This window comes from Pygoscelis adeliae, unplaced genomic scaffold (assembly GCF_000699105.1).
Source record: "Pygoscelis adeliae isolate BGI_AS28 unplaced genomic scaffold, ASM69910v1 Scaffold6, whole genome shotgun sequence".
In the NCBI taxonomy this organism is placed as follows: domain Eukaryota; kingdom Metazoa; phylum Chordata; class Aves; order Sphenisciformes; family Spheniscidae; genus Pygoscelis; species Pygoscelis adeliae.
The window spans coordinates 5786081-5799405 of NW_008825075.1; the positions used below are offsets into that span (position 1 = coordinate 5786081).

General features: G+C 46.4%; 1 protein-coding gene across 1 annotated transcript in view; it reads left to right on the forward strand.

Annotated features, from left to right (window-relative positions):
* Positions 1-9525, forward strand: part of TNFRSF11A (tumor necrosis factor receptor superfamily, member 11a, NFKB activator) — a 39127-nt gene extending 29602 nt beyond the window's left edge. The window contains exon 12 of the mRNA XM_009326696.1: positions 9429-9525. Within this exon, the coding sequence (XP_009324971.1) occupies positions 9429-9525 (97 nt within the window). The remainder of the gene's footprint in view (positions 1-9428) is intronic.
* Positions 9526-13325: the final 3800 nt, after the last annotated feature.

The window sequence follows — 13325 nt, forward strand, 5'->3', positions numbered from 1 at the left end:
AGGAGGAGGGGAAGCTGGGACATTTCTCGGAGAAAGTGTTGAATTGAGGCGAGCCGGTGTCCTTCCTGTGGGCCAGGGCGCTGATGGGCAGCCCGTGAGAGGGTGTGGGGCTGCCGCGGGGCTGCTGAAATCCCGGGTGTCGTGACAGATTCGGAGACTGTTGCTGCCCCTGGTGTCTCCCGGGAAATTTTACAGCTGGAAAGGACCCTTGTGGCGCACGTGCCGGTGGTGGTGGTGCTCTCGCTGAGGAGGTTACCAATGGGGACAGGCACATGCGTGAAGCTGGGCGTGCTGCCCCCGTTGCAGGAGCAGTGGCAGGGCTCTCTCCTCTCCCTCACGGGGTGGTAGGCTCCCCGCCTGCCCCCCACTCCCTGGCACCTCTCGCCGGCAAGCGGCAAAGGAGAGTTGAGGAGATCCTTCAGGCCAGGGACTTTGCAAGGAGGAGAGCAGCATTGCTGGCCGGGTGCGCAGGGTGCTCCCGGAGAGGGGATGATATGGCAGAGGACCGCACTGAAGGGTGCCCCTGAGCTCTGCCTTGGGGTTTTCTCTTTGCAACTAAGCTGCACCTGCTTGGCTGGGTCTTGGGCCTCCTCGATGCCTCTGGTGGTGGAAGGAAGCGGCAGCCATGTCTGCCGCTGAGCCTAGAGCCGCTGCCGGCCTTAGCCTCCCCATGGGGATCAGGCAGGTGGTGTCAGCCTTTCCCATCTTTCCCCAAGGGAGCAGATGCTCCAGTCTCAAACCAGCACCAGAGCCAAGATCCTGGTCTGTCCTTCATTAACTTGTGGGTGTGAATAGGTGTAACGCTGCCCCAAGTGCACAACAACAGGCAAAATAGAGCTGATATGCCTTACAAACATACCAGATTAATCCCGAGCAAAGAGCATTTGTAGTTTTGGACGCTGATTCACCTCTGCCTTATTGCACCTCACCAGAGGAATTCAAACCCCTGAAGATGAGTGATGTGTACCCGGCACGCTGCTGCATGAATAATGTCACTGAAGTTTAAGACACAGAGCTGTGGGAGGTGGAGCAGGTGGAGGAAGGGTCTATGATAACCAGCTGTGGACATTTCCTGAGTGACAGGAGAAGGAGGGATCACCCAGAGAGGGAGAATTTGGTCAGGGTCAAACACACATTCCTTCATCTGCCCAAACAATTTTGTCATTCCCTCTGATATTTTCATTAGTAAGCAGAGCTTTACTTAGGTAGCGTGAAGCTATTTCCAGAACTCAGCCTGTCTGAGCTGAAATCGGAGCGTAGCCACTGTCACGCTAAGAGCTGATAAGCAACGGGACCAAAGGGTTGGATTTAAAGAATCATGGTAGTTGTAGTTAGAAGGGAGTCTCAGCTACTCAGCTGGCTTTGGTTCAGGTCCTGTATCCTGCAGCCTCCTCCAGCAGCCACTGTGGAGAGAGAGGTGAAGGGAACAGAGACTCAAGGAACTCTGAAGAGGAAAAGATAACATTTTTAATGATTTCCTGACAAGGGGTAATTTTCTGACATTCTCCTGCACGTGTGAGCATTGCAGGAGGCTATCTTCAGTCTGAGCCTTCAGGAAGGTCAGTGCTGTGTTTCCTGTCAGACAGCAAAGGGATCTCTTATCTAGTGTGATCTCATCTGCCCTGACGGAAAAAATTTCTGGTAAGGAGGGCTCCTCTCCGGGGAGGTTTTTAAAGCCGAGGGGTTCACTGCGTAGCTGCTCTGTTTGCAATAGTACTGCTCTGCGGGTGAAGAGCACCTATAAAGCTGACAAAGTGACCACTGTGTCATGTTGAGCTTCTCATCCATAAAACAAAAGGATGGGCTTAGCCACCTTCACCTCTCAGGAGAACAATTCTGCATTATTTATATATTTGGTATATAAAGTTCAGCACAGACATGCAAGATTCTCTCTTGGGTGGCTGGCAAAAATGGCGCATGAACAACCAGTCTCCCTTTCACCTCTGCGTGGTATTCGGAAAACTAGACCGTCCTAGCCTAGACTCGGCCAGGCAGGTAGGTTGTCCCTTTCAGTGATGGCCCAAGCTACCTCTGCTTCTTTGAAGGTGTGTACCTAAGGCGCTCTCTTATCTGTGGTATTCTTTTGTCTTTCCTGCTGGATCCTTTAACAACCTCTTTCTAGCCTCTTCTGGCCTAATTCTGTATCCTCTAGGCATTGGTGCAATAGGGACAAGGAAACGGAGCCTTGCATCACGTTCATGCAAGGTGGTGCAGATATTTTCCCACTTCATTTTTTGAGTCATATTTTCCTGGAAAGCATTCAACCGGCCCTGCTTACAGGGCAGAGGGACTGAATTCTTGTGCTTGGCTCTGGGTAAACTACCTGTCTGCAGGTCTGTCTCCTCCTTCTTCTCCCTCTGCAGCTCCTTTCTTCCCATGGTTTGTATCTGCCACCAGAGAGCAGGTTCAAAATCCTGATTTCAGAAGAGACAATGGGAAGTTTACTACATGTCCTCACTGAGGACACGTTTTTCACTCGCTGAATCACAGGATCCTACTGAGCAAGGATTGAAACTAGGATCATCAGCAAGCACGAAGAAATGGGTCATCATTATCTCAGCACTGTGGCCGCTCACTTATGGGAAATGCAATGTGCCAACAGATCAGGTTCTCTTTCTTCCTCCAGAGTCTACCCAAAAGTGAAGAAACCGTATCACACTCATCAGCATGCTGCACGTTCCCTGGGTCTCTGCCTGGCTGCTTAGACATGGACCCCAAAGGGACTTCTTTATCCTCATGATTTAATTTGTCGTCAGTTTGGAGGTGGGGCTGTTCTTTAACATCTGTTTGTACAACGGGGCCCTATGCATTGGGCACTAATTTGGAGGCTTCTGGCTGCTATTGTAATACACATAATTAATGATAATAAAAATCTTAAAGATCTACTTGAGTGAAGATTTTATACAAATTAATGAAGAGAATCAAATACATTAGTATATATCCATGCTCATTTTGACCAAAAAAAATAAATCAAATGTGACTATAAAAACATTCCTGGTTAGGCCTTTGTAACATTTTTTGTATGTAGAGTTGTTTTAACAAAAAGTGCTTCCCTTCCCCAGTACGTGCCACAATAATGCACAAGCACATCCACACACACACACGTGGAACCCAACAGGAGCTCTCGCGGATCTGGTGTGGCAATGCTTTACTGCTGAGAACTGGGCACTCATTCCAACTCATTCCTGAAGTCTCCTCCTGCACAGCATGCGTTTTTACAAGTCTTCCAGCCTGAGCCGTCACAACATGCATTATCCACAATGAATATACTAGGTGCTCTTGAAAGGCAGCCATTTCAGGCCTGGAAAGGGCAGCAGTAATTCTGCATATAACCATGGGAAAATGAGGAGCAGTCTTTTGCTCAAGGGCGCGGGAGCAGCCCTTCTTATCCCCATGGAAACAGTATGGCATTAAAGATCAATATAGACAATAACTGCTGTTAATCTGTGTACTTTGCTACGTGTTCACACAGAGATTGGAAATCGCTCTGCGAGGCTTACAGCATACCTGGGAGTAGTATCACTAAAATGTCGTAATTTCTACTTGTTCATTCAGGTTCCCTTCCTTTTATCATATTGATGGTATCTGAGCAACCACACCCCTGTGTCTTATAAAACAGAACCCTGCTGAAGGATGTCTTTGTGCTAATCAGGTATTTAATAGAGCTACAGTTTTATCAGATACTTCCATTCAAATTAGGCAGTAGTGCCCCCTCACCACCACCCTTAAAAGCCATCTACAACAATTGGAGAATTCACTTCTGCCAGCACATGATACTGGACATGGTAAAATGGCTGCAAATTCTTCGTGTGGAAAAGTTATTTCTGGAGTATGCAATATATATTATTAATAGACACTTAATAATAGTCACTGGAAAATTGAAGTGTATTTGACCAAGCTCTCCGAGGTTTCTTGCAAGGAATGCTGAACCACTCCAAACCTTATAAGCTAGTTTTCCAAACCTCCTTCCAAATGGCTGTTGCCCTTTTCAGCCCGAAAGGCACGTGCTAGGGCAACCTCCTCACAGCCTGCCCAGGGCGCTGCTTTGCAGCACTCTCACCTGAAGGTGCAGGCACCACAGACCTCTGTCTTGCAGCATTTGGACTGTGAGGATTCCCACCTCATGCCGCCCAAGATGCTAAATGCCAACGATTCACATACCACCTGAGCTGCAGTGGTATCTCTGGAAAAATCCAACTGGTAATCCTGTGGCAGTCGCAGTCACTGCTGAAGCAAGGGGCATACCATCTCAGGTGCTGATGGGAACGAGTCCCATTTCAGACCAAAAGATTGTCGTGAAATGTGTTTCGCCTCTCTTCATCTTGCCTGGTGCTGTCCTAATATTCAGAATGAGAGTGAATCATTGCTATACAATAAATGATTTCTCCCAGAGCTCTGCCATGCAAGTTTACTCTGCCTTTGTGCTGCAGTATCAATCACCTTGTTGAGCGGGAAGGTTGAAGCAGAAAACAAAACACATAGGAACAGCTCCTTCACATCCCAGTTTATTTAACCTGATTCCGTGGCAAAAGGTACTACTTTACGTATGACTGCTGAGTCCACGTTAGCAAGATGTTGTAAGGGGCAAATCAAAAAGCAGCATTCCTCCCCCCAAATCCAGAGGAGGAACTGCTGCTGTTTAAGTGGTGTTGCTGATCGCACGTGGTATCCTTACCTGAGGAGATGGTGCAGGAGAAATTCTTCTCTCTTCTTCCTTTTTTCCTGTTCTTGCAGGGTTTTTTATACCTTCTTACTTCCTTCCCACCTTCACCATGTATGGGATGATTTAGTTGAGCTGAATCTATCTTATTTTCAGTCTTTGTTACGCCTTCAAACCCATTCTACCCAGCAATCGAGGCTGCACTCCTCGATGGGCAATGTGCAGTTTTTGCATGTACCTTCAGAGGCCTCTGCTGTCATCCAGTGTTTGTACCCTAGGGGATGCCCATGAGGATCCCCGCCCTTGACAGACACTAGCAGATACCTGCGTTTCCCATTGCTCTCACTTCAATAAATCTGATTGCCCGGTGTTACCTTCTGCAAGGCGTCAAAGCTGGTTGTGGCCGCCAAGTGATAGTGTCATCTCTGCAGCAAGGCTTGCTAGCCCTCCGGTCCTGCCTTCAGGCCCTCCAGTGCTCTTGTCGCATCGTCAAACATTTGGTTTGGATTTTTTCGTAAAATGCGAGTATACGTGAGCACAAACATAGGGAAAAATACACTATTACAGTTCTCTCTGGCTTGTGAACAAGGCAATGACAGCATAACATTAAAGAACCATGTTGCAGTAATGAGTATGCCGGAGTGTCCGATTGGGTATGTTTTAACACTGCTATTTTTCTTCTTCTTTTGGCTAGCTGGCTTATGGTTTCTTTGTTTTGGCTGAGAATTACCACAGCCCTTCTGGCTCATTCCTTAGCCTGCCTGATCACTTGATCAATCTTTGGGCGTTGCACTAGCTTTTGCTTGCATCAAAGTTGACAGGTCTGTCGCGTCATGTTTCTATTGGCAGTCTCAGATTTCTATACATTATATGCAGATGATCATACACAAAATTGCTCCTGATTTCAACTTCCCAGCAAAATCTTAGAAAGGTTCCCAAGGAGGGCAAAGGAGCTCAGGGGTGTTGGGGACCACATGTACAAGCTGCCAAGAATGTTGGCCAACGTCTTCAAAGCCACACTTTAACATCTTTGACATGTCACGGAGTTCAGGGGAAGTCCCAGCTGACTGGAAAAGGGCAAATATTACACCCACCTACAAAAAGGGCAAAAAAGAAGACTTGGGAAATTACAGATGAGTCAGCCTCACTTGAGTTCCTTGAAAAATTATGGAACGGGTCCTCATGGAAGTTATTTCCAGGCATGAAGGAGAAGGCAACTGGAAGAAGCCAACACCTACCTCAGCTAACTCAACCCTCTCCCACTGTCAGCAGATCATTGTTCGCTTCGTCATTGCTTCCGCAGAGACCTGGGAGGCTGACCTTACTTGTAAAGATCAAGGCAAAGAAGGCATGAAGGAAAATCTTCAGGTTTCCCTCTGACATTTGTAACTAACTTGCCAAGCCCACTCAGCAGTGGACCTACCTTTTCTTGTCCTTCTGCTTGCTAACATACATACAGTATGTTAGTGCTTTCTTGCTACTCTCGACATCCTTTGCCAATTTGGACTCCAGCTGGGCTTTAGCCTTTCTCTCTGCATCTCTGTGTGCCCGAGCAGCATTTCTATATTCTCCTTTGGAAGCCAGTTCCCTTTTCCATCTCTCTCATGTTCCTTTTTTTGCATCTCAGTTCTCTCAGTAGCTCACTGTTTAACCAGGCTGGTTTCTTGCTGTGCCAGCTCCTTTTCCTGCTCTGGTGGATGGACTGCTCTTGTGCTTGATGGCTGTCTCTGAAAGTCTCCCAGTACTCCTGAACACCTTTGGCTTCCAAGGCAGACTCTTCTGGGATACCTCCTAACAGCTCCCTGAGCAAGTTAAAATCTGCTCTTATGAAGTTCTGGGGCTTTATTCTGCTACTTACTTTCTTCACACCCCTTAGGATGTTAAACTCTACCATCTTATCACTGCAGCCAAGGCTGCCATTGTCAGTCTTCAAGTGGTCTGAAGAAGATTTCATCTGTTTCTCATTGCCTATCAGGTCATCCATCCAGGACACTCACCACAAGCACTTCCTTGATGGTGACACCTCTGGTTTTGACCCAAAGGCACTCATCTGACCTGTCCTCTTGCCCATGTCCTCAAATCGCTCTTTTACAGAAATCATAACCCCTCCTTCTCTTCCACCTTTTCTGTCTTTCCTCAAAAGCTTATAAGCTGTCACTTTTGTTCTAGTACAGCTATTTCCTCAGCCAGTTTCTAAAATGACAGAAAAAAACAATGTTTCAGCAAGTTCCCCGCTGTTGTGCCTTTGTCTAGTTATAGGTCTGAAAGCTTTATCTTGTGCCTGGGGATGGGCCTTCAAATTTCCCAGGAAATTAGGAAAGCGAGGGTGAGAGGGAAGGGCAGGAGCTGAGGAGACAGGCTGAAATACAAAGAGGAGAGGCTGAAAGAGCCATGTTCCCTCTTCTCGCTGCCCTGTGGGGATGGGGGGAGAAGACAGCAACTTGCTGCTGCTGGAGAGGACCCCTGCCCCTCAGGTGGAGGCAATGTGGGCAGCAGCATCCCGGAGGCTTTGCCATGCCCAGTGCTCAGCACCAGGTGTAACCCTGTGAGACCTGGGTCCCCTCTCTCCCACAGGGGAAGAAGCAGCCAGCAAGTGATCCAGGGTTTCCATCAGACAAAATCAGCCCTGTGTCTCTCTCTCTCTCAAAAAAAAAAAAAAAGCGTATACAGAATGAAGTGAAATTGGCCATAGGCAGCCACGGAAGAGGCAAATCAGAAGGCAGCACATAAGGACCAACCGTTTCAAATGCAGAAACCGCTGCCCTAATGGGCTGTTCCTATTGATCTTCACTGGATTTTAATGGCAGGCTATTTAAGCGAAGTCTCAATCATTTAAAGCACCTTAAATGAGGATTTAGAAGGTGTTTTTCAGCATGCAGGCTTGCCATTACAGATCTCAATTACTTAGCCTTTATGAAGCAGCTTGCTTTCTTTTTTCTCTTTGGTTTTGATCAGTTCCAACATTTATTTCTCTCTCTTTTAGTGTTGTAGGTGCTTCTAAAGCACGGAAGTTCTTGCTCCCTGTGGGAAATACAAAACACTGTTTCCCCAAGGACATTTGCTTCTTGCATCATTTCAGTTCCTCATCAGGTTTTTTGCAAGCTTAGCTGGCGATAAATGAGCTAGACAACAGATGGTAGAGCTCATGCTATAGCACAGAAAATGTTTCTTTAACAGGGGTGTCCACTTAAAAATGCAGCTGCCCGCTGGTGCACGGCCAGATTTCCTTCTGAGAACACCCTTTGAATGTGTCGGAAAATGGGATGGATGCAAGTGGCTTTAATGATCAGCTCAGCAGGCTGCTCATAAATGTTTCCTGCAACTCCTGTTCTTTTCATCCTCACCCTGTGGATCCACCTTGTCTAATGGATCCACTTCGTGGATACATTAGAAGCCTGTCCAGTTCATCATCTTCACTTACACAAATAATCATTGCAAGGGTTTTGTCCCCTTTGTCTGAAAGGATGCTCCAAGTATGATATAGAGAGGCACACAAAAATAAATCCACTTCAGTGCTTAGGTTTTGTCAGTCAGGCCGGCCTGCTATATTTAAATGTTGATGCGCGTTAAGTCTGTTCTCTTCAAAGTCATGTTTGTCAGGTCCCATTCGGGTCTACCGCACTATATACTTTTATCTACTCTGTAGTAAATTTTGCAGCTGGTGCTTTGTTGACAAAAAATACCAGAAATTAGTTAAGTACTTTTGTTCTCCTTTAGGAGGAGACTGAACACGAGGAAAAACAGACTCAAGAATTCTGTCCCGTTAACCATTTTTAAAAGTCTTGAAGACTTGTCTGCCTTTGGATCTCCATGTTTTCCTGAGCGGTTACTTTGAGAGTAACTGCTCATTTACCGCACCCTTCCATGCTACCGTTTTGTTCCCTCACAGCAAAATGTTTTTGCTGGAGATGGCTGAAGGGCAGGATTGCCCTAAAGTACAGATGGAGTCTATTTCTAAATAAAATGTGCAACTGGATGGATGAAGACACAAAGCTTTGCCCTGCTTTATTGTGATCAGAATGTGCCTGCTGCAGGGACCGCAGTGCTGCTGACACGAGTCCCTTGGAGTTCATGCAGATACAGTAAAAAAACCCAATCGCAGCAACAACTTCTTTAGCTCACATCTGAATAACAACAGCCGACTATGTTTCAAAGAGCAAAGACATGCTTGGGTTTGGGGTTGTTTTTTTTTTTTTCTCTCTAGTTTTCTTTCCCTCTCCTATGCTTATCATTCCTTTTTTGGTGTAAATACAAAGGTCATGGTTTTCAGTATGGTGGGTGACTCATTCTCATGTTTGAGCAATGTGATCAAAATGGAAACTTAGAAGTCCCGGTGTGGTGTGTATTCCCTGCAGCCAGCGTGCGTGAAAAATGCCGTTGTGGATGCTAGCTATCCTGAGCAGTGCCAGTATGATGTGTGATTGCTTGTGGACTTCTGTGTGCGAGATCAGAGAAAATGCTTTTAACCTGACAGCGCTGTATAGAAACAAGCAGATTACTTTTTGCTGTTGGGTAGATGAATGTAACATCTCTGGCAGTCATATATATGTGTATACATGGGAGATCAGACTGCGCCTAGTATTTAAATAACACCTCAAGGTTGGGATCAACCAAGCAAGACCTCCTGAAGCACTGTGGTGATACCTACTGCTTTAGCCGTCCTTGTAGTGTGTGAATGTGCCAACACTGACTCTTAAGGGCTCAGGGGCAGACAAGGCAGTACCTTGTGGTCAGCTCACTGAGCCCCAATCTTTGTGACCTCCCTCAGTCCACCTGGGAACCAGCCATTTGAAAATGACCTAAATCTGGAGTCGCCGCTGCCACCAGAGGTGCCGGGTCCAGCCTTCCCTCGTAGCCTGGCATGAGAGATTTCTATGCTAGCCCTGGCCCCCTTCTGTTTCCCCAGCCGCCATCCGTAAGACAGGGTTGTGTTCGTTCAGGAGGCAGGAGAACGGCATCAAGAAGAAAAAAAAAACCCAAAAACCCCAAACCACAGAAAAACTCCGTCTCCTCTGACATCAGCATAACATATACACTATACTGTGCAGCTGTGAGGTTTACCGCCGTTCTCATGTGTTAGATACGCATACACCAGCAGGCGTACTTCTCCCCTCTGCCCTGCCCCAGGCCTTCGCAGCCCTCGCGAGCCCGCCGGCAGCTGCCTGCCTTTTCCTGCCCGTCTGCCGGCAGCGGCGCGCGGTGCCGCTAGACGTGGCCCAGGGAAGCGCCTGCGCGGAGGTGACCGCGGCCGCTTGTCCCCGCCGGGAGGAGGGGGAGGTATGTTTAGTTGCCAGCCCCTTTCTCCAAAGACTCCCGTCCTCGGGAGGCACGGTTTTTCCTTGCCTCTGAACAGCACCTTTAATATCGCCTGGATAAGCGGGCGAAGAGGGAGAGCTTGCTTTCCGTACGGAGAGCGAAGCGAGGCCCAGCCAGCTAACCCCAACAGCCCTCTCTGGTCTGAAACTGTACCTCCTCCTCTCTTGCCTTTAGCAGCGATCGCCTCGCCTCGCCACCAGACAACGTTTTCTCTGCAAGCTGTATGAAACTGCAGGGCCACAAAGTCCTGAAGAGCCAGCCTGAAAGCAGGCATTGCTACTCATAAAATACTGTATAACCTAACCTGCCCTTAAAAATAATCTGAAGACAGAAACACCGCGGCATCCTACGGCAACATAGTCCTATGTGTCACTATCTCTATTGCTAAATAATTCTTCCTAACGTCTAAATTAAGTCCCCACTGCCACACTTCAAGCCTGTATTCTTGTTTTCAGGCTGCTGTGTACACAGAGAATACATTATTCCTGTGCTCTTCAAATACTTCTTTTAATCTGTTTCACCCATTGACCAATCCTTAAGTGAAATGTATAAATTTCATGCCAAAAGCACAAGGGGTTGCTGTCACGGAGCTTAACAAAAGTCTATAAATAGGAGAACTGGGATTCTTCAAGGAAATGTAAAGAATATAGACATAAACCAGAAAATGTATCTATCTGAATCCCTGAAGCTGCTTTGAAATCCTTAGCCAATGAGGGTAAACAGCCACAACAAATAACATAACTGAAATGGGAAGGGGAGGAATAATAATTTGGGAGCAGATGCTGATGGTCTTAAAATGAGATCTTATCAGCTGTCAAAGTCAGTGGGACCTTGGGCTGCGCACACACAATGTGCATAATTATGTATTTTATCAAATGAATAAACTCAGGAGCTCGGTGAGCTGGGCTGCAGCCAGCACTGTGTGCCACTCACTAACATGCTTTACAAGAACAGACATTCAATTAGTAGAAAACAAAATCTGAAGAGGAAATGGTTGGTTTTAGTGGTCCTGTGCCAGCTAGAAATTAAACCTTTGAAGTCAAAGACTGTTTCGTGCTAGTATTAAAGCTTTCTTATCTGACTCTTGTCGTACAAGGGCAAGAGTTGCCTCCATTTCAAATCCTTTGCTAGAAGTCTTCTCATTTCTGAGCTGCCTTTGAAAGCAGAAATTCTGTAAAAAAACCTTTTCTTAACAGAGAAAAAGAATCCCTGAAATTTACTGTATTGAAAATTACAATATGGAGGTAGTTTTTGCCTGTTGAGTCTAACCTGGACATACTTCCCTGAAGTGAGAATTGCATTCTGTATAATAAACTCAACACAAAGAAAATGATTCCATTTATATCTACTATAACCTCTGCACTTTTGAGTCTGAATGATGACACTTATAGTATTAAAGATGGAATACAATTGTGTGTATTGTCCCATTGCCATTTCTGTAAATACGATGCATGGATAAAATTTAGCTTGTATGTGAAGAGTATACATATATCCTAAAAAAGGAAAGCATTAATATAATATTGTTGATTTGTGAGCAAAGACTACATATTGAGGCAAAAAATAGCATGGAAATGTAACACAGCTACTATAAAAAGTTAAATTTTTAAATCAAACGTTGGCAGATAGATAGACTGATAGACTTCCATTGCACTAGCAGCTGCCACACACAGTGTTAAAAACCAGTAGAATCTTTGTGTTTAGATTCAAACTGCATTGGAAACAACACAGAGAGGACTTGGGTTTGCCTGCGATAGCTCTTAACAAAGCAGAGGCTTTACATACTGTTGGTTAATGAGTGATGCAATGCCGATAAGTAATGTTAATAGTATGTAGAAAATACATAGTACTAAACGCTAAAGAAAATGCACTCATTCTGAAACAATTTTTTCTCTGTTTTCCCCAAAGTTACATGCATATTGATTTAAAGACAAAGGCACCAGAAATATTTCCTTGCTGAAGATCTTTTCTCACTTCCTAACTCCTTGGCACCCTGGGGTGCGGCGTTCAGTGTCTCGTGGCAGGCTGGTGAGCCTCAAATGCTTGGTGGCCACAAGAGGAGTCTGGCAGGACAGAAGGAGAAATGGTGAGACAGAGGGAGACCCGTCAGGTACCCCAGGGGAAGCAGAGGAAAAGGTGAGTTACCTGATGGATGAGGACATGAAAGGCTGAGGAGCAGCAGCTATAGAGGACAAGGAATTAGTTATTGGGAGCAAGAAGAAGCGAACAGGGAAGGAAGTCAACCCAAATACAGTGGCCAAGTCATGTGCAGCAGCATGCCTCAAAGTCAGAAAGGGTGATGAGATCCAGGAAGGTGGAGAGGCAGGGGGATGGCCAGAAGGGCTTCTCTGGCCTCGGCGAAGCTGTCACAGCCTTCAGCAGTTGTTCAGGCCCCCGTTTGCTATGTCCCTCACGATCAGTGCTCCTGGAGAAAGACCTGCATTTCTGACGTCTGTCTGCCAAAAGAGGAGAAACTTCACTGGAGGGAGCCGTAGCAGTACATCCTCTCAGCTGTGTGGCTGTGCCCAGCAGTGGGTCTCCAGGCGTGTCCTCCGAGCGGCAGGAGCGCACTGGGCAGCACTCATGAAGGTGCGATCTGGTTACACCACACTTGGTTTCAGAGCACATTACCTCTTCTTCTTCTTTTCTATACAGCAAGCCACCTTTAAACCAACCAACAGCATCTAAATCACTCACTGAACCAGTCACACCTTGCAGCATTTAGTGGCTCCCTCGCTCTGGCAGAGGAGGACGGGGCATGTCCACATGGGCACTGCCTGAGATACTGCCACGCTCCTCCTCTGATACACCACTGGCTGTTTTGTTCAGAGCCCATGCAGCTATCACTGCAGACCACCACACTTCTTTGTATAAAAAGAGGTGGTCAGGAGGTTTTTTTCAGTTCTGCTTCTGATGCCTAGTAGGTTAAAAAAAAATATATCAGTTGGCTTCTTTGTGTTCAAACCAGTCTCAATAATCTACTTCTGTAAAAACCAGGTCCCATCACACAAAGCCCAGGCTTCTCTTTTGCCTCTGTAGACTAAAGCAGGGCTTAATGTCCTGAATATCAAGAAATGACCAAAGGTGGGTACAGTGTTCAAACCACTGTGTATGGCACTATAAAGAAAAAAAGCCTGATCTCGGGGGTATAGCCTTACTTCACCTTGAGAGAGAGCTCATACAGAGAGGTTAAACCCTCATCCCAGTAGGATACTACCTTGTTCGCTGAGTTTTGAATAGATTTAGGTCTTCTTCTGTCTGTCCTCATGCTAGTTTTCAAGTCAGCTGTGAAAATTATGGTTCTTTTCACAAAAGCTTTTGCCATAGACCTCAATAGATATAAATGAAGTAA